At 32.6% G+C, this 25,373-nt stretch overlaps 4 protein-coding genes across 14 annotated transcripts; 2 read left to right on the top strand and 2 right to left on the bottom strand.

The window, feature by feature from the left end:
• The first annotated feature begins 512 nt into the window (after positions 1–512).
• Positions 513–2,981, top strand: LOC146944636 (putative pectate lyase 2). Its single transcript, XM_085742998.1, has 4 exons — positions 513–1,295; positions 1,901–2,004; positions 2,092–2,230; positions 2,585–2,981. The coding sequence occupies exons 1-4, from the start codon at positions 528–530 to the stop codon at positions 2,801–2,803; spliced, it is 1,230 nt and encodes a 409-aa protein (XP_085599124.1). The 5' UTR covers positions 513–527; the 3' UTR covers positions 2,804–2,981.
• Positions 2,982–7,023: 4,042 nt separating this feature from the next.
• Positions 7,024–13,737, bottom strand: LOC146944635 (glucose-1-phosphate adenylyltransferase small subunit 1, chloroplastic-like). 11 transcript variants are annotated; one of them, XM_085742991.1, is made up of 15 exons: positions 13,449–13,737; positions 13,250–13,354; positions 12,909–12,949; positions 12,731–12,799; positions 12,534–12,621; positions 12,261–12,370; positions 11,771–11,861; positions 11,349–11,494; positions 10,005–10,182; positions 9,797–9,865; positions 8,672–8,755; positions 8,453–8,553; positions 8,160–8,279; positions 7,481–7,605; positions 7,024–7,376 (listed from the first exon to the last, which is right to left on the bottom strand). In XM_085742991.1, exons 12-15 carry the CDS (start codon positions 8,471–8,473, stop codon positions 7,364–7,366), a joined length of 279 nt encoding a protein of 92 aa, XP_085599117.1. In that variant the 5' UTR covers positions 8,474–8,553; positions 8,672–8,755; positions 9,797–9,865; positions 10,005–10,182; positions 11,349–11,494; positions 11,771–11,861; positions 12,261–12,370; positions 12,534–12,621; positions 12,731–12,799; positions 12,909–12,949; positions 13,250–13,354; positions 13,449–13,737; the 3' UTR covers positions 7,024–7,363. The 11 variants fall into 11 exon arrangements, 10 of the variants coding, with proteins under 10 accessions (XP_085599117.1, XP_085599119.1, XP_085599118.1 ...); XR_015026035.1 differs by lacking the exon at positions 11,349–11,494 and having other exon boundaries at positions 7,481–7,601; positions 8,672–8,783; XM_085742993.1 differs by having other exon boundaries at positions 10,005–11,494; positions 13,240–13,354.
• Positions 13,738–19,569: 5,832 nt separating this feature from the next.
• LOC146944634 (putative pectate lyase 2) lies at positions 19,570–22,815 on the top strand. Its single transcript, XM_085742985.1, has 4 exons — positions 19,570–20,345; positions 21,724–21,827; positions 21,905–22,046; positions 22,328–22,815. The coding sequence occupies exons 1-4, from the start codon at positions 19,599–19,601 to the stop codon at positions 22,553–22,555; spliced, it is 1,221 nt and encodes a 406-aa protein (XP_085599111.1). The 5' UTR covers positions 19,570–19,598; the 3' UTR covers positions 22,556–22,815.
• A 403-nt stretch (positions 22,816–23,218) lies between these two features.
• On the bottom strand, positions 23,219–25,087 carry LOC146944633 (LEAF RUST 10 DISEASE-RESISTANCE LOCUS RECEPTOR-LIKE PROTEIN KINASE-like 2.7). The gene is made up of 3 exons (XM_085742986.1): positions 24,205–25,087; positions 23,746–23,790; positions 23,219–23,643 (listed from the first exon to the last, which is right to left on the bottom strand). The coding sequence occupies exons 1-3, from the start codon at positions 24,992–24,994 to the stop codon at positions 23,516–23,518; spliced, it is 963 nt and encodes a 320-aa protein (XP_085599112.1). The 5' UTR covers positions 24,995–25,087; the 3' UTR covers positions 23,219–23,515.
• Positions 25,088–25,373: the final 286 nt, after the last annotated feature.

Here is a 25,373-nt window from a genome sequence, read left to right as displayed (position 1 = left end):
AATGCAAAATCCTTTTATTTATAATTTGTAAATGCATCCAGCTTAACATCTGCAATTACAATGTATAATATAAGGAAAAAAAAGTTAAGAAAGATATATTTTCAAGATTTTTTTTTTTTTGGTTAGGGGAAATATATTTTCAAGAACTAAAATATGTGTTTAAGTTGTACCAAAAACATGTGTTTATGCTTGACCAAAAAAAAAAACATGTGTTTATGGTATGTCTTGTAATTTGTTTTTTATTGGTCTGCATGATTAAGTTCAAGGTTACCCACTACTAAATAATAATATTATATTTTCCCTCCCTTCAACCGTGCAACCACGTCTTTGAAATTTGGCAATGTTACCCACAATTCTTGACGATTAACTGTGCCACAAGCTAACAATGTTACAGCACCACCCCCTCAATCATCCATCGTGTGCACCACTCTCACATTGTATCAAATAAAACTTAGTACTTATATATATATATATATATATATATTCAACTCCTTCAACCTTTTGTAAATGTCTCAAAACCACAAACAATGGCCACTTTAATCAACTTTATTATTCTCCTTCATCTTATCTCGTTATGTTTAATGCTACCAACCTTAGCTAAAAATTCAGATTCAAAAAATGATTATAACAACGACCTATTAGACAATATTCCAACTCCAAGTTACAGCAACAACATCCCCAATAGTAACACTCCACAAAATGTTGCTGTCATGAACACAATTGACTCATGCTGGAGAACAAATTCAAATTGGGCTTCAAATCGTCAATCATTAGCAGATTGTGCAATTGGATTTGGCAAAGATGCAATTGGTGGAAAATATGGTGAGATATATGAAGTCACTGACCCTTCAGATGATCCAATAAACCCTAAACAAGGTACACTTCGTTATGGTGTAATTCAAGCGGAACCACTTTGGATAACATTTGCAAATGACATGGTAATTAAATTGAAAAATGAACTTATTGTGAATAGTTACAAAACAATTGATGGTAGAGGTGCTAAAGTTGAAATTGGAAATGGACCATGTATTACAATACAAGGTGTTAGTCATGTGATTGTGCATGGTATTAGTATTCATGATTGTAAACCAAGTGATCCTGGTATGGTTAGAAGTAGTATTGAACATGTTGGATATCGTCAAGGTTCTGATGGTGATGGTATAAGTGTTTTTGCTTCTTCTAATATTTGGATTGATCATTGCTATTTGGCAAGATGCACTGATGGACTTACTGATGTTACTCATGCCTCAACTCTTGTCACTATCTCAAATAATTACTTCACTCAGCATGATAAAGTAAGCAAATACAATCACTCTTTTTCCTCCAACTTTGCATAATGAATGAATAAACTATTTACTATATTTATGGTTTAGTTACATACTTTCTTTTAAAAGTATATTATTGGTGCGAAGTATCCATCGATTTTATCGATGATAGCGCCAAGAACTTGGTTGACCACCTTTAGTGAAATCTCTCATACAAACTATTTTTTTCATCCACAAGCTTGAACTCGAGACCTTACTTAAGCTGTGCAATTCCGGTTTTACTCGGATGTTGTTGGTTTAATTACACATTGTCAATGGTTTAGCCTATTCGTTATTTTCGTTCATCCAATAACATCTAGAAACTAAACAAAGGAGAATGTTTAAAGAAATTTAATAAATTTATTTTATGAAATTTTTTAATAGATTATGAGATTTGATAATTTTACATAATAGTAAAAAATTATTGTAACATCACATACAAGACAAACTACATAGATGAAAATTGTACTTACTCGATGGTTTATAGATTGGAAGCTGAATTACTTAGAATTTAATTTGTATAAATTGAAAGTGTAAATTAAAAGTGTTTAAAAATTGAAAAAAGTGCTTGATGAAGTTAAATGTTATTTTTGCAGGTGATGCTGCTTGGACACAACGATGATTACAGTGCTGATAGAGTAATGAAAGTAACAGTAGCTTTCAATCGCTTTGCCAGTGGCCTGATAGAAAGAATGCCAAGGTAATTAATTAATTATATTGATTAATTTTGTGAAGATTAAATAACAAATTTTATATACTTATTTGGTTGATGACAATTGAAATGCAGGGTAAGATTTGGTTATGCCCATGTTGTAAACAACCGATATGATGAGTGGATCATGTATGCCATTGGTGGTAGTGCTGACCCTACCATTTTCAGTCAAGCAAACTATTTCATAGCTTCAAAAAATTCTAATGCAAAACAGGTAATAAAAGAATTAATTTAAACTAAGTAAAGGGCACGAGTACTTAATTCATAAGATTGTAAAGGTTCAATCTACTAGCACCGACATTTTAAATTAAAGGAATGTCTTTGATGTATCGATGTCGAATGCCAACACAACATTATCACATGTAGTTACATTCAATCAGTTCTATTTTTTAAAATTGTTATCGATATCTATATGTTAATATTATTTCTAGGGTTTTTTTCTAGGGATTATTTTTTAGGGTTTTTTTTCTAGGGTTTTTGTTATGCTTGATAGATTGAACCTTTTCAGCTTATATATATTTAATATATAATATACTTGAGTTGAGTATTGTTTATTCAATTGTGGCAGGTTACAAAGAGAGAAACCGAGGGAAAATGGAAAAATTGGAAATGGAGAACTTATGGGGATGAATTCTTAAATGGTGCTTATTTTGTGCCATCTGGATATGGAAGTTGTACCCCATTATATTCATCATCTCAAAACTTTGTTGCTGCTAAGGCATCCATGGTGCCTTTATTAACACTCAATGCAGGACCTCTTGATTGTGTTGCTAACAAAGCTTGTTAATTTCACCAAATATTTTGTTTGTTTTTACTGAACTTTTTTTTTATGATTTTGATTTTTAAGTCTTGAGACTGCATGAATTTAGTATCTCGATTAGAAGGGATGCATGTACCAAGAATTCTATGCCACATTCTTGCAATTATTTTATATCAATGTTACAAATACAATGTGTTAAGTCTGAGTTTGTGGTGAGAAAAATCACATAGGATTGCTTGAGATCAATTCTTATAGTGAAAATGAATTGAGTACATAATTCAAAGAAATATATGCATGTAACTTTGTATGGTTTTTTCACATCATTTGATCTTTTTAGAATAGTCTATTATCATTCCCTTGAAATCCACAAGTGACTGGTGCTGTAACTCCAATTCCAAATGCCCCTGCTGCTGAGAATGCTGGAACTAGATATGTACATCACTTCTAAATAATTATATTTTACTTTCCATTTGTGATAATAGTCAATATACAATTGTTCTAATTTTGTCAACAGAAAAAAAATACAATTGTTCTAATAAAAAAAGTCAATACACTAATGCCTTAACAAGGATGATGTGTATAGACTTCTCTTAATCTGTCTGAAATAAGTGTGCATTTATAGTTATCGTGGAACGACGAGAGTATTATAATTTGATTAAGTTTCTAGAATAACTTACTAAATTACAATTACTTAACGGAAAATTCTAACATGTGTCCTAAAAGTTCATGTTAAAGAACTCATTCATAATGTATGCCTAAGAAAACACTGTTGGTGGCAAGGATTTTCATTTCTTTGGTGAGATAATTTCGCCTAGCAAAAATTGCATAACACAAAATTTTACACAATAAGCAATACAAGTTATGCAAAATATAAACTAACATAACTCTAAACATGTTGGGTTGCCTCCCAACAAGCGTTTGTTTAATGTCATTAACTCGACTCGACGCCTGATTTTAATGTGGATCCTGCAGATCAAGAATGGTATTTACATTTTGTTCTTCATCACCCTAATAAATTTTTAGTCGTTGTCCATTTATAGTTCAAGCTTATTATGACATTGGATCTTTAATTGTTACTGCTTCGTATGATTTCACTTCTCAGACTATGAAGGGTGCCGACAACTTAGATTTAAGCTTCACAGAAAAGATTCTCAATACATAATTAAACATTTATACTATCCTCGTACTAAAATGATAACATAATCACTAGCATCACACATTAACTCAAAATGGTCGTTCGAATTAGGAGTAGTGATTTTGGTGCAGTCACTAATCATTCTTTCCAACTTTCAAAAACATCTAGACATGATTCATTCAAGTTAAAAAGCTTATCTTTGTTGAGTAGATTACTTAAGGCCTAGAAAACTTTTGATTACTTTGACATTTTGTTGGTGGAGGGAGTTTTTCAATGATTTCCACTTTAGCTTTGTCCACCTCAATTCCTTTGGCACTTTTCACAGTTGAGGACCAGGTTTGTCTCAATGGATCTTCGCAATACAATATCAAGGTTGTTCAAACATCTTGCCAATGATGGCATTAAGAGCTTGACTCACATAAACTATTTTTCGCTTCCACTATCGAGTTCCCAAAAAACTGGAAATGTGTTTACTTTGCTTTTTAATGATCGGTTCTATTTGTAAGTTGTTGCGCTAGTCAAAATTAGGATGAGGAAGATTTTGATTACAGTTGGATTTTAAGTTGCTTCGTTTACATTGGATAGGGAAAAGTCAACACTTGGGTTCTGATAATTTATTGCATTTTATATAGATTGATACTCCTTCCATTCATTATTATAAGCGAGAAAATGTGTATAAATAATCATGTTTGGTATAATAAATATTTTTTGGGCTTATCATATCAAAGTTAAATGGTAACGCAAGCATTTTTTTTAAATAAGTTGAATAAAAAATGGTAACATTGTAATTATTTTATGATTTAGAAAACAATTTGTTACAAAAAAATAGTTAAAGGACTAATTTGTTGCAAAATAAAATTAAAAGACTAGTTTATAATATAGATTATATACATCAATTATTTCCCTAAAAAAAAAAATACATCAATTATTAACCTAAAAATTAATTATTTGTTTATAATAGTAATCTGAGATAAGAGTTTAGATTTTTCAATTTGGAGTATTATTACCAATTTACCATATACTCCCTCCGGTCCTTTTTACAAGAGACAAATGGGTCAACTAAAGTTGATGTATTTGGTCTACATTTTGAACCAAATACATCAACTTTAGTTGACCCATTTGTCTCTTGTAAAAAGGACCGGGGGAGTATAAAAAAAAAAAAAAAAAAAAAAAGGAAGATTCGGCAATTTGGAGTTTGGAAAACCCACTTACACACGTAGCTATTAATTGAATTTGCTAAAGTTATGAATTTTAGCATTTTTGAGTTTAGGTTCAAGTTATAGTATGGTGTGCTTTGTTCAATTTAAACCGAGAAAGTTAAATATGTAATGTTTGATCCTATTTTATCTACTTTGATTTTGGCAACCCACGTTCTTTGGCATTTAATTGGAGAAATTATTATAGTTTATTTCTATTCTATTGTTTGCTGCTAATGCTAGACCATCCCCAATTAGGTGGTAATCATAACCATATAGGATACTATACAACTCTAACTAGAATCAGTTAGGAATCCTAACCAACTTTAGGAAGTTGTTGATAACTAACGGTTAGTTAGTTCACTAGTATGTCAATTTTTTTAATAACAAACTAGTTACAAACCCGTGCTTCACACGGGGGTTAGCTACTTTTTTGACAAAATATTATATCGGACGGATAAATTGCGAAATGACACATAATTATAAATCATAACACAATATTTGGAAGCATAAAAGCCAAGTTTATAGTATCGTCAATCCATGTTGAGTTTAGAGAATCACATTAGAAAGGTTTTAAATCATGGTTGCATACTTCTTTTAGAAGTTTACACACGTGCATTAGGAAGTCAATCTCCTATAAAAATATTTGGGAGTTGACTAATTAAGAAATTCTGAACTTGAATTAAAAACATACCTGATGATAATTGATAAGAATATAAAATGATTGATGTCATTTTTATAGAAATGCATACCTGAGAAATTGCAAATATGCGGAGATCAACCGACTTATACATTTTCCCACTACAAAATAGATTTTCAGTTTGAGATGTCAACATGTCACTATAAAGAACAGCTAAGAATGCAGAAGCCATTGAATGTTGCAAAGAGTTCCATGGTACCACCTAGAATTTTGTAACTTAATTAATTTTATTTTCCCCAACTTTTTATCACTTGAAACCTTAAAATTAGGTGACTGAGATGTCAACATGTAATCACTATAAAGAACAGCTAAGAATGCAGAAGCCACTGAATGTTGCAAAGAGTTCCATGGTACCACCCCGAATTAATTTTATTTTCCCCAACTTTTTATCACTTGAAACCTTAAAATTAGGTGACAACAACTTTACTTTTAACTTGAACACTTATTACTTGCATTTAAAACCGAAATGATTTTACCCTTTTTGTTGACCGCAAACAAACCAATTTGTAGATAGTTGGAGAATAGAGTTGATCATCAATACTCGTGCGAGCCATCTCTGCTCACTTTCCGTTATTTGTTTTGATTTTGTATATTTGCACATGTTTTCCCATAATATATGTATTACGTTCTGATTTAAATCATTACACAATACTATACATTTAATGTTTAGTATCTGATGGTTAATAAAAATAATTTTGTAATTCCTTCAAAAAAAAATATTAATAAGACTTTTTTTTTAGAAGACAATCTTTTATATATTTAAGGATCATATGCACATGTAAAAGAACTCAATATAAATTATACATTCAATTTCTTTTATATATTTAGTTTCTTTAACATGTTTAATTATAAGTTTTTATAATCTAAAACGGTACTAATTTTGGGAGGAAGAATATTAAAAATGTTCATTCGATTGCTCGATTTATAATCAGGCTAATCTAAGTGAATTGAGTTGAATAAAGAATACTATATTCATCAAAGATATAGAATAGGTGAAGTGTATAAAGGACTAAAAGCAACTAAGCCACTTTGCAACAAATGAAGGAAAAATCTACATATCACCACTTATTACGAAAATGTCATTAGATAGAATATCCAAATTTGAAGACAAATTAATTTGAACATCTCAATCATTCAAATGATTTTCACAGTCACAACAATTAATTAATAAAATAAAATAAATAAACAATTAAAGTTAACATGAGCACACTATATCACAAGAGATCCTCACACTTTCTTCAGATGAGGCCTATTTTTCCATTTACACTCTCAAACTGTACACAACTCAAAATATTGCAACATATTTATTTGCATGCTGCTGAATAATTAGTGGTACAGTAATCTGCATTATATGATATGATATGTACTCAGAACTTGGCCTACACCCCCACATGCAATTTGAAATTCAGTTAATTTAGTTTAGTTAGTTGCTACTCACGTAGATTTGTCTTTAAACATTCTGAAGCTTAACGCATTTAGAAATGCTTTTAAATATTGTCTAGATGCCATTTTCCAATCTCCTCTTGTCTTCATCATTGCCTTAAATTCCTCAAAACTTACTCGACCATCCTTTAACAAAACAATATTAGATGTTATAAAAGAGTAACTAATATAACTAACTTCTAACTAATCATAACTAACTTGTATCAAACTATATCTAACATATATCTTACCTTATCCAAGTCGACATCGTTGGGAATGCTTCTGTGAGATGCTCATCATTTCCAAGCCTTCTCATGTGAACACTCATTGTGATGAACTCTTCACATTTGATGGTGCCATTTCCATCAAAATCTGCCTGTTGTCATCAATTAATAACCAAGTTCATTTTTTTCATTATAGTTACAATGCTATAGACAGAAAAAGATCATATAATTTGTTAAAGCTATCTAAATCTGGAAATAAGTTTTATATTTGTTTTGGATAATGATGGAAATCAGCCAAAGCTTTCCTATGAAGGAAATCAGGTTATATTCGGTTAGTGATTAACTGCTGCAACTATGTAGCACTGACACGCCAACACTAATAATAAACTGCGAAAATAAATTGAGTGTAATCACACATGTTGCTGTCATGTCGGACACCAGACACACCTTCAATAAAAAATGTCGGTGCAACAGAGTTTGCTATCATTTTTTTAACACAAAATACACTACGATGCCGCAAGAAGGCAATCTATGTTTAAATTGATTGTTTCTTAATCTCTGTGTCGAAACTTAAAAAGACCAAAGATTAGGAACAGAGAGAGTAGATGATGGGAAAAAACCAACAATTTGTCAAGCTTAATATGAGAAGATGGATTAGAAAGTAAAATAGGGAATGAAAGTGTATATAGTTGGATGATATTATAACCTTCACATTTTCTCCAATTCTAGCATTCTTGTCAACAATTGCTCTTTTGATACGGGAGTTTCTGCCAATACCAATTGGAACACTGCCTTTAGCAGCCAAAAAACTTTTATCAGCTTTTGTCTGAAAATCAGAAAATCAATGTTGCAGTTAGGATTATTTCCTTGTAACTTACACAAGCCAATGAATGAATTGAGCTGCATCTAAGCATTTCAACTGCTTTCTTAAGTCAAACATTAGCTGTTAAATAAAACTATAACAATGATCAGTGCAAGTAGTTTTAAACTGCATTTTACCTCGTAATAATCTGCGCCCATCAACAAAGTGTCTTCAATAATCGCACCTCCTGATATGCAAGAATGCAGCCCAAAACCACTGAATGGAAGATTTTGCAGTTCTAGGAAACAAACAAAATTAAAGTTTCTCACAATTAAATCCATTTAATCATATTTGACATCTTTGTAAAGAAAAGTATAAATCTCACATTCTTTTAAACAGATTCAGAAACAATTTACCTTAATCACACATCCTTCCCCGATAACACTATCAGTGATATCAGCATCAAGCATCTTCGACAGAGGCAAATATCGCAGTTGAGTCTAAATTGGAGATGAACGATCATAGAAACTGAAATTAATGCCCAAAAATGATACACACTAATGACCAAAAATAACACAATCATGACTCATAAATCAACTTACTGATGTGATTTTTAAGAAAAGCATAAATTATTTTGTGTTAGACTAAGCTAATAAAAATCATCTATTGAAAATAATTTTCAACATAAGCTACTGAAAACAACCTTCTATTTTGATCAATTCTTAGAATCTCATTTATTTAAAAAACTGTCACAAAGAAATGATCAAATTTATTTCCACTTCACAACTTATCTGCGGGAGCTATAAAATTAGAAGCAACTTATATATGATTGCCAATTGTTAGCTTTCATGTGAGTAGTTGGTTAAATATACCAAAAAGGATTCAAAAATTGACAATGTGATCATAAGTCTACTTCAATTGAGAGGGAGTTATGGTACTAATGTGCATTTAAAGGTGTCAGAGAACATTTAATATATAAGAAAACCATGAATTGAAGAAACACTTTCTTGTCAAAAAGTACTTCCAGTCTATCCTTCTCTGTGCCTGACCATCACTTTTTGTTCTTTATGTTATGTAATGGAGTTTTCTATTCACATGTAAATAAAGGTGTTTGGAATGTCTATTATTAATTAGAAAAATAAAGAACAAAAACGAAAGAAAAGAAACATAGTAGCAAAACTCCAAGGGGTTGCATACACATGATAAATTGAAACTTCAACAGAAAAAGAACATGATCACCATGCTAGAACTGATGATTCATGGTAGCAGCAACGAAGAACAACATAGAGATGGAAACCCAAAAGTGCTACAACAAACAGAATGAAAAGCACTCTCAGTGTAATCAAGCTTCAACAGTTTCAACATTGAACATTCCAATAAGAAAAAATTGCAAGCCAAGACCTTGACGACAATAACACACCAAACAAAATTTTGAATCGACTCAAGCAGCAATTGCAATTAGATAGAATGTCTTCCATTAAAATAATATAGAAGAAAATGAGAACATGAAAATCGAAAGAGTTACATATATAAAGCCTTACACGAAGAGTTTCCCATATGCTTCATCACTCATGCTTTCTTCATCCCCTGGCATTAGAGCTTTACACATTCTGCACATATAACAAACATGAACGACCCGTGAGTGAGAAATGGGAGGGAGGGAGGGAGGGGAGTAATGTTCTTTGTCTCACAATTCATTCATAAACACATTTTACCCAAGGTAAGGCTCTAAGCTAAAAAGGAACTCACCATGACTTATTCTGAACACTCTCAATAGATTATGCTCCAATTCAAAGCTCTTGCCATTGCTATCCCTTCAGCCCTCTTCTCTTCTCTTGCTCTTAAAATCATAGCTTCAGACATATGCTTCAATCCTTATCATTTCAATCCGGGCGGTGAACCAAATATTTCAACATGAACATTCCAACTACATTAGAGCAGATTTTTTATTCAACAACTGAAACTTGTAACTCAGTTTTCTCCATCATAACATAATTGAATTAAGCAATTCCAAAGCCTATTTCAAGTTAATTTCTGTCTTCTTTCTAATGGTATAAGTCCTATTGCAAACTGATGTATGAACAGAGAGATATGACAGAACATTCCAACAACAGTTCAGATTTTTACTTCAGCAGCACAAACTTCTAACTCAATTTTCTCAGTCATAGAATAACAAAATTAAGTTCTTCCAGAGCCTATTTCGTGTTAAATTTTGTCTATTTTCCAATGGTTCAATTTTCACTCAAAAACGATGTCAGCACAAGAATTTATGACCATTTTTCTAACAGTAGGTCTATACGAATTTTAACCAACATTTCTTAAAATTCCACCATAACCAAACAAATCCTTCTCTATCAATTGGTTTGTAATTGCATTCCTTTAACAAAATCACACAACCAAATCAACCAAATATTTTTTTAAAATTCCAAAACTCAAAAGAATAACTAAAAGTCTTGTTTCATGCCAGAAACTCCTCCACCACAAACCAAAAATTATCAATAGAAAGCATGAACAAAGGATTTTCCATACACAACTCACTAAAAACATACACAATCTAAGGTTCCTTTCAGATCAACAATATGCTCAATGTAATTCAAATGCTTCTCAAAGATTCATTGCATAGAAAATCTGCATTGATGCTATACCAGAAAAGTACTTCTACACACAAGATTACAGAGCGAAAATGCATTTCTTTAACAAATCAACCAAATTTTTTTTTCCAAATTCGAAAACTCAGTTGAATAGTTAAAAGTCTTTCTCATTATCATTGAATTGCCTTAACATTAACCACAAAACCACAAAAATTAAAGTCTGTTAACAACACAAACATGATTAGCACAAAACATGAGATGTGACATTGTAACTTTTGTAAGGCTTATAAATAACCATCAGTATCAATTAGATTTTAATAAGTCAAGTTCACAGTTGCTAGTAGTCCCCTGAGTTTGGCAAGTCACATTCAAACTCATAAGATTCAAATTCATTTCAACACCAAAGCAAAGCTTTCAACAACATTGCCAAATTTGAACCATCATACACATAAGAAAGGCAATAAATCTTTAATACCATTCCCAGAAATAAATAAATCAATACCATTTGCAAAACTTTCAATAACATCACCAAATTTTAACCATCATAGACCAGTCATTGGGAGTGTATGCTTAAGTTGTCTGCTGCTTGATTTAAAGATCACTGTTGATTTCCAAATACCACATCAAAGACTTATCTAGTTGATTTTTCTGTGGAAGCACAAGATTTCAATGTTTATTAACATACTCATCTAAATTCTAAAGCATTATGGTCACACTCTTCAACTTCATCAATCCAATCACAAGAAGAAACAGCCAAACAGAAGAGAAAAAAGATGTCCTTGATATATATATATATATATATATATATATATATATATATATATATATATATATATATATATATATATATATATATTGCACTAATAAACTTGAATCAATTGAAGTCAATAATTTGGTTTCCTATGACAGTGTTAAAAAACTTACACTTTAGTAGGAGATGAGGTTCTTTTGTACTTAAGTATTCTGAATATATCCATGTAACAAAAACTGGAATAACTCCCAGCAAGAAAGACACCTGAATGCATAATAAACAAAGCTCCATCACAAAGTTGCCAACATCATAAATATTAAATATTAAATGACTAACAAATAAAAGCTTTAGATCCAATTTTCTTATACTCCATGCGAAAATACTGAAACTTGAGTTGAACATCACAAAATTTGACATGCATACACTATTTTTTTCTCTTCACAATTACACTGCCATTCACATTGAAGTTAAAATTGATTGATTTTTCTAAAAAATATGATCATAATGCATCAGATTTAGCTACACAACTCACATCATCTTAATCAACAAATTAAAATATCTTTCAACACAGTCCAGATCGCAATAATCAGAACTACGAACTATACAAATCAACTCAAACAATCATTCAGTTTCAAATGAAAAGCTTAACTAAAAAAACCTTACCATCGCTAAGGCACCAAGAGACTTGCGCTTCTTAAATACTTGCAGAAGAAGCTCATCGTTGACCATAAAAAATCCTTTGTATGCCATGAAAAACTTGAAAGAGTTGATACCTGAGATTAAGAAACATAGACGAACTACCTGAAATTAATTCCTCCAAACTCATTTAAATCACAACAATTCAAGATACAAAAAAAAGGTAATAATTGATTGAAAACTATAGGATATGATATAAAGTATAAACATTTTTTTAACATATTCTTCCCCATAACTCACCAGCTTCAAATCCTCTTCATAATCTTCAATGTTGAAATTTATATCTGCCTCTACTCCTCTGAACTTAATTGCAGCTCTATCATATGCACTGAGTAGAAAAAACATCAAAAATTTATTATATACTAAATATATGTATGTATTTTTAACCATAAAAGAATGAATGAAATTTTATATGAATTAAATTAATGATGACTCACCAAGCAGCTGCATGAACCAAAGAGTACTGATAACCCCCGAAAAAATATTCTCAACATTAAAGGACAGACCTGAAACAAATTGATTTTCAGACCATTCATCATAAAACAATTACAGCATCAATATTTTAACCCTACAATTTTTACATTCAATTTAAATATAAATTTACATAGAACATACCTTATGGGATGAAATTATCATAGATTAAAATCTAGAAGTGTCTTGAAAAAAAGAAAAAAAAACAAAAATCAATAAACAACTTAAAAAATAAAACTAATTAACTGAAAATTAAAAAAATTGTAGCTAAAGAAAAAAAGCTATTTCACAATACTGGCATAATTTTACCAAATCAGATACAAAGGAAAATGGTTGATATTAGACTGTAACAGAGACTACCATCCAGCACCATTCAGATCAAATTCAACCATGTCCCTATGTATCTTCTTAAACAGACATTTTTCTAAAATATTTCACAGAAACCATCAAACAGAAATGATTTACAATCACTTACAAAAATTTACCTCCAATTCTTCTTGTTTCTTCCTCCAATTGCAAACCCAACCCCCATACTTTCAATTAAGCTTTCTTTGAATAAGGAGACACACATGCAGCAACTTTAATTAACCCTTCATTGAGAAATTGAAATTGGGGTTGAAAAGGGTTAGGGTTTGGATGAAATTGAAATTGAAATGTAAATTGAGCTTGATAGAATAAGCTTACCTTAATTTCCTTTGCTTCTAAAATCGGTGCAGATCAGAGTGTTGGACGGCGAGGTCGACGGCGGCGATTTCTTTCTCTCGTCCCTCTCCTCTTCCTTTCTCTCTCTCGTCGCCCTTCTTCCTCTCCCGTTCCCGTTTCTCTCGGTCCCTTCGTTCCCTCTTCTTTCTCTCGTTCCCTTTTCTCTCTTCTCTCTTCTCACCCTTTTCTAACGACATGCAATTTCTCTCTTCTCTCTTCTTTCTCTCGTCCACCCTTCTTCCTCTCCCGTTTCTCTCGTCCCCCTTCTTTTGTTTTCTGTTTTTTTTTTCTTTTCACATATAATAATAGGCAAGGGGAGTCCAATTACCAATTTACCAAAATGCCCCTCAGAAGGGCAAAAAGGTAATTTCCATGGACATTCATTTTCTTATCTAGTTTAGTAGATATTGTATATTAACGGTTATATTAGTTTTTTTCTTCTTATTAAGAGACTTGAAGCCTGAACCTTTAATTTATTAACCCTTAACTTAAAAAAGTTAAACTACCAAACACCGTAACTAAAAATGTCACTAACTTATGATACAAGCAAGAGTCTAGTTCTTCTCAATTCCTCAATTAATAAGATAATATATTATATCATATAAGTTGACATGGTGAATCATCTACGAAGTTAATTTGTTTATTGCGTTTTCTTTTTGAGCATTGCTATTTCTTGCGAGAGATTTTCTCACGAGAATTTCACGAATGCTACCTTTGGTTATCTTTCAATATTTTATTTTTCTTTTTCAGATAGGTTTTGTTTCTTTCTTTCATTCATGCACTGCTAATATGTAGAAAACGGAAAAAAAGAGACCACTTGTGCCTCAAAAAAGACAAAGCCACCGCTTCTGTCACTTTCATTCATACTGTTGCTAGCCATCTTATAAACCATTGTCATTAGTTCAGCTCAAGCATGTGATCATATATTGTTAGTTTAATCCAATTATATGTAGTTTCAAAAGCATAAACCAAAGCCTTGGATAGGAGAAAACGTGAGGTAAAACATCATTCGCGATCGGTCGGGGAAAAAAAAATTCGCTATGTTTAGCATTAATGTTTCTTTTTACAATTTTTTTTGTTGCGATGTACATATAAAAAAAAATGCAGTTTATAGGATCTCCCAAGTGGTTGGAGTGGAGTGCTGAGGGCGGAGCTACAACCGAGCTTGTACAAGAGTTGGGAGTTTATCCACAAACAATCTAACGTTTGTGAGTAGAGAATTTTTTTTTTTTAAGGAGCGCTTGTGAGTAGAGATGTAAATGGATATTGATGAACGCTGATAATATGATATTTGTGTTTGTCTTATAATATGATATATGTGTCATCTTCATATTTATATGGATATCTATTAAGCAGATAATCTACGGATTTTAAGGTATCTAATGGTAGATACATATATTATGATACCATTTTTTTAAATGATTTTTGTTAATTTTTTATACACTCTAAAATTTAACAATAGAAATTCATTACATTTTTTTTTCTTTTTACAAAAATATAATAATATTTGTTTATTATATATGCAAAAACAAATTTTTATTCCCAAATATGAGAAAGTAGGTATGATCAAATTTTGGAAACTTATTACTATTTTAAAATACCAACATTTTTTTAACGACAAAACTTATTAATAATCAAGTCCCTGCACAAGACGAATATGGACCGGTAAGACATAAATTACAAAGCAAATGACATCAAATATATATGCGGAACACCCAAAAGAAAATGCATATGCCGTACATCTTATACACCAATAAAAAACAAATCTCCAAAACCAAATAAACAACAAAACCAAGCTAAACCCCCTCAAATCAACATAAACTAAAAGTTGAGTCAAAACTCATCCCTCCATCGTGAATGGCCACATAAACAAAATCCAAACACCTATCTCCCGCTATTTACACCAAAGACAATCAAAAAAACCAACACACCTTCTGAACCCCAAACAACAGCACCACCACAATTGAGCCAAATTCCCGCACTCATTCAGATTTTTTCACCAATCAATCTTTGGTTTGTTCAAAGGCAACACCAAAACAAGCCAAAAAACTTTTGTCAAGAAACTGACTCCCGATCTCGAGTCAAAAGTGATTGGTCCACCAGACTCTAGAAACAAATCACTAAGGCACCCCTCAACTCCTGGACCTTCAGAGAAGGCACCTTAACCATCCCAAAATGTCTAAAACTAGACGCTAACTCCCGATCTCGAAGCAAAAGCAATCGGCCCACCAAAATCTAGAAGAAAAATCTCAGGGTAGTCAATCGGTGGAACAGTAGCGCCAACAGAACTAATTCGAAAACACAAAAAAAGAACCACCCAAATCAAACCACAAACAAACACGGAAACAACTCAAAACCGACACAAGTAAGCAGCAACGAGAGATAGACCCAGATCTGAGTTCACCACATAATTCATTTGATAACAAAAAAAAAATTTGAGATTCTATAGTCACAATCCATTTTAGACACGGTTAATCGAGGTGAAAATTTCGTAGTAATATATTGGTAACCCAAAAAATTAATAACCACTATAACCCCTATTTTCTCTCTCACAAAACAATCACCACCACTTGATATTTTTTTAGGGAAATGTTAACGAGTGCTCCTGTGACACTCTTTAATAACCTAAAGTGGTAAGATTTTATGAAATTTTGTGGATTATTGCATTGGAAATTGAAGTCTTGCTAAAAAATACTAGAAAATAATAATTTAGTTTTCTTGAGGGAAAATAATAATTTAGTGGTAATTGACCATTAAACTCGTAAAATTAGAAAGATTACGAGTTTTTTTTTTTGGTACAAAAGAGGGCCAAAGGCCCAAAAGAAAACTAAGAAGCTATCCGAACATTCCCAGGCATAGAAGCGCCAGAGATGTCATCAAAAAGAAGTCTACGGAGCTCACTGGATGGATTCTCCATTATGATACAATTAAAAGAGTCTAGAGAAAAGCTAAAGTTAGCCAACCAATCAGCACATCGATTACCCTCCCTCCAGGTATGACGAAATCGGACTTGCCAATCCAAAGCCAGGAGTTTTCGAATGCGTTGCACCAATATGGGAACTGAGTCACTAAACTTGCAGTTTTCTGTAACCATGTCAATCAAGATTTTAGAATCACTTTCAACAATGTGTTGCGGAATTTTCTCTCGCCAAGCCATCTCCAAACCAAGATACATGCCCCACATTTCAGCATGAAATGCATCACAAACTCCAATCTTTCGAATGTAGCCTTTTAGCCATCTCCCTTCAGTGTCGCGAAAGAGGCCACCACAGCCTGAATATTCTCCAATTCCTTTGCAAGCACCATCACTATTGAGTTTAATCCAACCTTCAGGGGGTTTCTTCCAACCTATGTAGATTGTCTCCTTCATTGGAAAATTGCGATGAAGTTGTTGATTTGAACACAAATCTATCTTTTGAACGAAATTTTGGATCACCAAGACAGGGTTATTCGGTTGTTGAAAATTCTCTTCAAAAATAGCTTTGTTTCTCCACGTCCACATGAACCAACAAGTGGTCATGAAAGTTGTCTTCCAATTTGTACTATGACCACCAATACCCTGCTTATTGATGTTATCAAAAATCCAATTCCTGCAATCAAAAGTAAAGAAATCAGTCATAAAGTTAGACGGAACCAAACGGAGCCATACCTGGGTAGCGTAGACACAGTCACGAAGCACATGAATGGTAGTCTCGTCATCTCTCCCACATCTAGTACAAATTGGAGATATACCCACTCCCCACTTGCTTCTCCGAAAGTTGGTAAGGATGCGCTCCTGAGCTGCCAACCAGATGAAAGTTTGTATACGGTGTGGTCCTTTCCAATCCCACAAAGATTTCCAATTGCCCTCTGGAGCATGGATATCCCCATGTTGCAACCTATAAGCACTTTGGATAGTAAACCGGTGAGTATTAGTTCCCCCCCATCCTATGGAATCAGGCCCGGCTGCATCGTTTGGGGCAGGTAAAGCAAGGACCTGATTCACAATAGTGTTTGGCAAATTATCCTGCAAAAAAATTAAATCCCAATTTCCTTCAGGAGTCACCGCATCCCTCACAGAAAGAGTGGTATCAATAAGGTTTTGGGAAGCTGAGGTTAGGAGCACGACACCCTTAGGAACCCATTTATCCATCCATAAATTTGTCCGTCTACCATTTCCTATTTGCCAAAACACATGGCGTTGGAAATCATTCCAGATTCCCGCCAAAGCTTTCCACAAAGGAGAATCGTAAGGCTGAGAGCTACAAGAAATCATGAGATCATTACTTCTACCATACTTGCTAATAAGGACTTTACACCACAACTCATCTGGTTTGTTAACGAGGTTCCACATCATTTTCATCAGAAAAGCCTCATTCATATAACGTGGTCTCTTAAACCCCAAACCACCATTAGACTTAGGCCGACAACAAACATCCCAATTAACCAAATGTGGTTTTCGCCTCTGGTCAGAGTCTCCCCACAGGAAACCACGTTGAATTTTTTCAATTTCATCGCAAATAGTTTTGGGGATCTTTGCATACTGCATATGGTAATAAGGAATAGAGCTAATAACTGACTTTGAAAGAGTAATTCTCCCTGCTAGACTTAAACATTGTTGCTTCCATCCAGTAAGTTTATTCTGAATTTTCTCGACAATATGCTTAAAGTGACCTCTAGTGGATCTACCAGTAGCTAAATTAGCCCCCAAGTATCTACCCAAATTATTGACATGAGAAAAACCAGTATGAAGTAAGATTTCTTCACGAAGTTGGTTATCCACATTCTTAGAGAAATAAATTTGAGTTTTATGATTGTTGATCTTTTGGCCCGAAGCTTGGCAAAAGAGGTCAAGGCAATGCATAACACAATGAGCTTGCTCGATAGAAGCCCCTGCAAAAAGAAGAAGATCGTCAGCAAAAAGAAGATGAGAAATTTGGGGACCATACCTGCCTGCACGCATTGGTTTCCAGTACTCAGCCTCCACCTGGTCAGCTATAATGTGCGAAAGTCTATCCATACAAATGACAAATAAATAAGGAGACAGTGGGTCCCCTTGTCTAATACCTCTTGAAGGAGTAAAACTATCTGTTTTCTCCCCATTCCACATGATTTTGTAAGAAGGAGACGAAATACAATGGTGAATCACCTGAATAAGCTTAGGAGGAAACTTACAATCCTCTAGACAATGCTCGATAAAATTCCAGTTAAGACGATCATAAGCTTTCTCCAGGTCAATCTTGATGGACATAAACATTTTCTTACCTTTCATCTTAGCCATGGAGTGGACCATTTCTTGGGCCACAATAATATTATGGTGAATGCTACGCCCAGGGATAAAACTAGATTGGTAAGGGGAAATAATATTATTTAAAGAAGGCTTAATCCTGTTAACAATAACTTTAGAAATAATTTTGTAAATCACATTACAAAGAGAAATCGGTCTGAATTGAGAAACAAATTCTGGTTTATTAATTGATGTTAATAAAGGAACTTTGGGAGGCCATAACTTTAGTATAGTAGATGGTAGATTTGTTATATGAAATTTGCAATCCTTTTTTCTAATATAATTATTTTTTTATTATAAGATGTTTGTTATTGATTTTTAAAAAATTGATTTTTAAAAACTATATATCGCAAATGATCATGTAACCTATTAAATCATGGCCATTAAAAAATTCACCAAGAACACGTTGATAAATTGTTGGACATCGTTTGATTTTTTAGTGGTGTCTGGGGTTCGAACCCCGAACCTTGCATATTTTATGTATTGTCTATACCAACTGAGTTAAGCTTTATGTATTGTCCATACCAACTGAGTTAAGCTCACGAGGACAGACATCATTTGATTTTAATATAGTTCTACAAGACTTTGTCAAAATAAAAAATTATAGTTCTAGAAGATATATTATACATTTTCCCGTAACATAACAAGGTTGCCCCCCTCAAAAAAAAGTACTATAGGAAAAATAGATTTAAGTTATCTCAACCGTTGCAATATTAATGTCTTTGGAATTTGGCAATGTATACGAATTCTTGACAATTAACCGTGGCACATGCCTACAATGTTACAGCACCAAACCTTGCATGAACTTTGTACCTATATATAGTTAACTCCTTCAACAGTTTGTTAATGTCTCGAACCCACAAGCAATGGCCACTTTAACAAATTTTATTATTCTCCTTCATCTTATCGCATATTGTTTCATTCTACCAACCTTAACTAATTCAGAATCAAAAAAAGATTATATCAACCTATCAGAAAATTATATTCAAAGCAACAACATCCCTAATACTCCAAAAAAACAAATTGTTATGAACATAATTGACTCATGCTGGAGAAACAATTCAAAGTGGGCTTCAAATCGCCAAACCTTAGCAGATTGTGCAAAAGGATTTGGCAGTAATGCAGCTGGAGGAAAGTTTGGTGAAATATATGAAGTCATTGACCCTTCAGATGACCCGATATACCCTAAACAAGGTACACTTCGTTATGGTGTAATTCAATCAAAGCCACTTTGGATAACATTTGCAAAAGACATGGTAATTAAGCTGAAAAATGAACTTCTTGTAAATAGTAACAAGACAATTGATGGTAGAGGTGTTAAGGTTGAAATTGCAAATGGACCTTGTATTACAATCCAACATGTTAGTCATGTGATTGTGCATGGAATTAGTATTCATAATTGTACACCAAGTGTGCCTGGTAGGGTTGATAATAGTTTTGGACATGCTGGAAAACGTGAAGGTTCTGATGGTGATGGTATAAGTGTTTTTGCTTCTTCTGATATTTGGATTGATCATTGCTATTTGGCAAGATGTGCTGATGGGCTTATTGATGTTATTCATGCATCAACTCGTGTCACTATCTCAAATAATTACTTCACCGACCATGACAAGGTTAGCAAATACAATATGCGTCTTTTTTTCTTCCTACATTTGCATGATAAATTATCAATCACATAACAAAAATCATATATTATTTACCTGATATATAATTTAGGATTAAGTATGAGTTTAATCCTCTCTCTTTCTCTCTTTCTACCTCTCCCTCTCCAATATATAATATTACTATATTGTCTTTGTTATTCTCTCATATCTCCAAAATCCTATATTAATTGTAACCAGGTTGGATCATAGTGGGCGATAAAATTGTCCATCAAGAGTTTTAACATTGTTATTTCTGTTGTTGGATTTGATGTGTTTTTATTATCATTAAGTTTTACAATCTCATTATTTTGTAATTAAGTGTTTATGACATATCCACTTTTAAAATTGCACCTTAGTTTAAATTAAGATTTTCTGCAGTCACTTTTTTCATGCATTAACGCTGTCGTGACTTTATCGGTTGTCCGATCTTGAAAAAATCAGTTTTTAGTTTTTATTATACAATTCTTTAAATACCGATCTTAAATCTTGACCATCTGATTTTGATCGAACGGTGATCGATGTGTAACTGTGTGATTTATCTACTGCAGCCAATCGTGGTCCTTCAATTTAGAATATAGAAGTTTTTTTTTTTTTTCTTTTCAAAACTGTCATTTGACTCAATTTTAAGGAAAATTTGATTTCATATATTGAAATAAAAATGACTTTTCTACATACAGATTTGTAATATTCAACTTATTTTAGATTTTGAGAGAATAAGCAACTCGAGTGAAGGAAAAAATGTATGTATAGGGTATATAGCAATTATCTCATTTGTGTTTAGAATAATATAAACCAAAAGGGGTTAACACACACATCAATATTAGTGATCAGTGTACCTTGATCACTAAAAATTAAGTTATGACTTCACTAAAAATATTGAATAATTTTATTTGTGAATAATCAAATACACAATAGTGCGTGCACATCTTTAAAAAAAAAATAGTGAGTGTACATGGAATAAATTATTGAATAATTGTTTGATCACATACATATACAATAATATATTTGGTAGTGTTACATATGAAAAAATTATACAATAATTTTAAAATATGAATACACATAGTGAAATATAATGTTTACAAGTCTTTAATTTTTATTGGTATAAAATACTATAATTTTTGTAATATCTAATTTTTATTTAGCGATAACTTCAAAACTATTTTATGCTACATGTATCGATATATTCTTTATATAAACATTTTATAGCATTATGTTGTCCTCATTTATCAAAGTTTCTGGATCCATCATTTTGGTTAAGAATTAAACCTCAACATCCTAAAACGGTAATAGTTTTTTTTTTTTATTTTAGCATTGTCTCTCCTGATCAAGGTAAATGTTATCGTTGCAGGTGATGCTACTAGGACACAGCGATAAATTCCATGATGATATAAAAATGAACGTAACAGTAGCTTTCAACCATTTTGCCAAAAACCTAACAGAAAGAATGCCAAGGTGACTAATTAAGAGGCTTTAATTTTGTGAAGATTCAATAACATTTTTTTTTATATATACTTACAAATGAAATGCAGGGTAAGATTTGGCTATGCCCATGTTGTAAACAACCGATATGATGGGTGGCACATGTATGCCATTGGTGGTAGTGCTGACCCTACCATTTTCAGTCAAGCAAACTTATTCATAGCTTCAAACGATTCTAATGCAAAATTAGAGGTAATAAAGATATTAATTTAAACTAACTAAACGACCCAAATATTTTAATTATAAGATTGCAGAGTTTTAACTTATGTAGGAGGGAGGACACTCTAAATTAAAGGCGTATTTGGTGTTTGACATGCCAACACGTCCTTGACACATGTTGTTACATTCAATCACTTTTCTCAAATATTTGTTATCGATGTCAATGTCGTGTCTAGATTATGTCAATGCTTAATAGATTTCACCATATTTCAGCTTATATTTATCATTGAGTATGGTTTATTAAACTGTTGCAGGTTACCAAGAGAGAAGAAACTAATGAAAATTGGAAAAATTGGAACTGGAGGAGTTATGGGGATGAATTCAAAAATGGTGCTTATTTTAACTCATCAGGGGACAAAAATTGTTGTGAACCGTCATATTCACCATCCCAATACTTTGTTGCTGCTAATCCATCCAGGGTGCCTTTATTAACACGCAATGCAGGACCTCTTCATGAGTGTGTTGTTAACAAAGCTTGTTAATTCAACCAAACATTTACCTGTTTTACTTTTCCTTTTTTATGATTTTGATCTTTAAGTCTTTGAAGCCTGCACGAATTTAGTATCTCGTGTGAATAACAAGTTGGTTGGTTTGCTTCCTTTTTTCTATTTATTAGTTTGTTTCTAAAAATAAGAACACATGTCAGAAAATTGATTTATTGTAATTGTAATTGTAATTACCTGTATAACATTGTAATCTCTCTATATATAAAAGGAATAAGGCATCAAGCCATAATTTGTGACATGGTATTTGTGTATTTACGTTAAAAAAAATTCTACCTTTGGTTCTATTGAGTTGCCCTTGATACTGTCTCGTCTAGAGGTCAGGCCACTTGTGAGAAGTACTTGGTTCCTGCTAGCGTTTTTCTGTTTCCGCCTTTGCAAATCGTAATTCCGATTCTTGGTTCTTGCTAGTTATTCGCAGCTTCTCAAGTCACGGTTTGTTTGTTCTCATAAAAAAAATAATAGCGAAGAAAAGAAGTCACCACTCGTGTGTTTTGAGAAGCTTCTAAGTACTATTGATCCAATTCAAAGATGCTCAAATTCCGATGTCTGTGTGCGCGCGTGCGCACATTTGTCTAAGGAATAACAATGAAAAAGACATCAAGCCATAATTTGTGACATCTCGATTTGAAGGGATGCATGTACCAAGAATTCTATGCCACATTCTTATAATCATTTCATATCAATGTTACAATGTATTTAAGTCTGAGTTTTTGGTGAGAAAAATCGCAGAGGATTGGTTGAGATCAATTCCTACAGTGAAAATGAATTGAGCACATAATTCAAAGAGCTTACATTCTTATATTCTAATCTTCCAACACCTTAACTTACATTAATACACAAGTATAATTGTTATACAAGTAAATAAACTACAATAGCTAAGGGGAGGAATAGCAAAAAAGAAATTTGTATAGTTTTTTTTGCATCATTTGATCTTGTTTAGAATAGTCTATTATCATTGGTTTGAACTCCACATGTGACTGGTGCAGTAGCTCTCAATTTCTTCAAGTACCAAATACCAGCTCCAATTCCAATTGCCCCTGCAGCTGAGAATGCTGTAACTGTCCCTGAAACCACAATTCCAAGACAAAACAACAATGACTAATGAGCCTAAGTTTTTGTATTTCAGTAACATATCTAGTTAATGAAAGTTAGTTTATTTCTGTTACCTGCGATTACATGGACCTTCCTATTGTGCTGTGCAATTTCTTGATCTGCCAAACAAACATTAGACAATCAATTCATATTCTCTCATTCAACTTAAGGTAACTTTAAATTGATAAGTGCGCTATGCATTTTTCAATCTAGAAAACCTGTGAACGACTTTTTTTTTTTTTGGTACAAAAGAGGGAAAAACCTGTGTGAACGACTTTATTTGTGTTTAAATCATTTACTATGCATAAATACCTATAATAGTGTTATGTTGGACCGTCTTGATATGTGGTCTATTGTTGACGGGTACTTGACAATTACTCAAAACACCGCTCTCTAGAAATTAAAGCTCACGGTCATATTCGTCTTCACGACTTAGATAGTGATATGATTAATTGTACTAGTTTCGGGTAAAGGGAACAAATAATTTTCATGTACACATAATTCAATAGAATAGGGTAATATTTTGAGCATACCTTTACAATGTGTAGTGGAGTTTCCATCCTTACACAAACACATAAAACTCTGTGTCACCGTATCAAATCCACAAGTTCCACCACCCTTCATTGTGTCCTGACATTGAAGACAATGAGTTGTAACAGGAATATCAAAATCAACTCTAATCCCATATTCAGGTACTTGATCATAAGGCTCAGGAAAACCAATATCCCTCCAATAAACACTAGCATAACTAGTACAATACTTAAGCATCAACCTCAAAGATTCACTTGCTTTTGGATAATAAGAACAACAAGAACTACTTGTTAGAGAAAAAGAACACCCTGGTAAATGTCTGCATAAGTAGCTAGCACTGTCACAAGATGAATCACAATGTTCAGGAAAATGTTCACAAAACATAGGCTTTGGTTGAATGATTACATGTTTTTCACTACAGTTGAAAAACATGTACTCATTTTGTGTAGATAGTTTCAATTTTGTGCTAGTGTCTAAACTAAATGGTCGCGTAGGTCTAAAATTTTCGCCATCCTCACATTTCCACATGAATGGATCGGTGACAACGATGTGAGGATCAGTATAGCTTATGTTATGAACTTGGTATCGACCGGAAGGTGTTCTGAGTTCAAGTTTTTTTTCTGAGTCGGAACAAGAGAGAATGTGTCTGTAGTATGGACTTCCACATCCATCATCAATGCTAAACGGATATTTGATTGAAATGTCACCACAAGAAGTTCTGCATATGCTTGATTGAGATTTTGTTGTGACTAGGAGTAAAGAGAGAAGGAGGTGTGTAAATAGTAATAACATTGTAGTATTAATTATAATGGATCTAATTGTATAGAGAACTATATGATTTAATTTCGTAGTGACTATGGAAGAGTGTTGAAAAATTAAGGAATATAGTTGAAGTGTTGCTTTTTATAGTCTCTTTTTGCTTTTATATATTCCCTCTTGGTTTCTTTAATCTATGATTTTGTTCTCTTTACTTTTGCTTTATGCATTGGTAAGTTGGTGACACAGAAAGAAGGATTAGTGTACTAAGTAATGATCAATGTGTCTATGAGGTTTTTCCTACTTTTTCAGTGGTGAAGATTGAAGATGCAGTGTATAACAAATTTAGTTATATTAGTTACACAATACATGAAGTTTTTGCAGAGTCATATTACAAGGGTGTGCTGTATCCACA

Source organism: Medicago sativa, chromosome 2 (assembly GCF_051527215.1).
Source record: "Medicago sativa cultivar Bolivia chromosome 2, Bolivia_mono, whole genome shotgun sequence".
Classification (NCBI taxonomy): Eukaryota; Viridiplantae; Streptophyta; class Magnoliopsida; order Fabales; family Fabaceae; genus Medicago; species Medicago sativa.
Note: the sequence above shows the minus strand (reverse complement) of the source record. Positions and strands in the feature narration are given on the sequence as shown.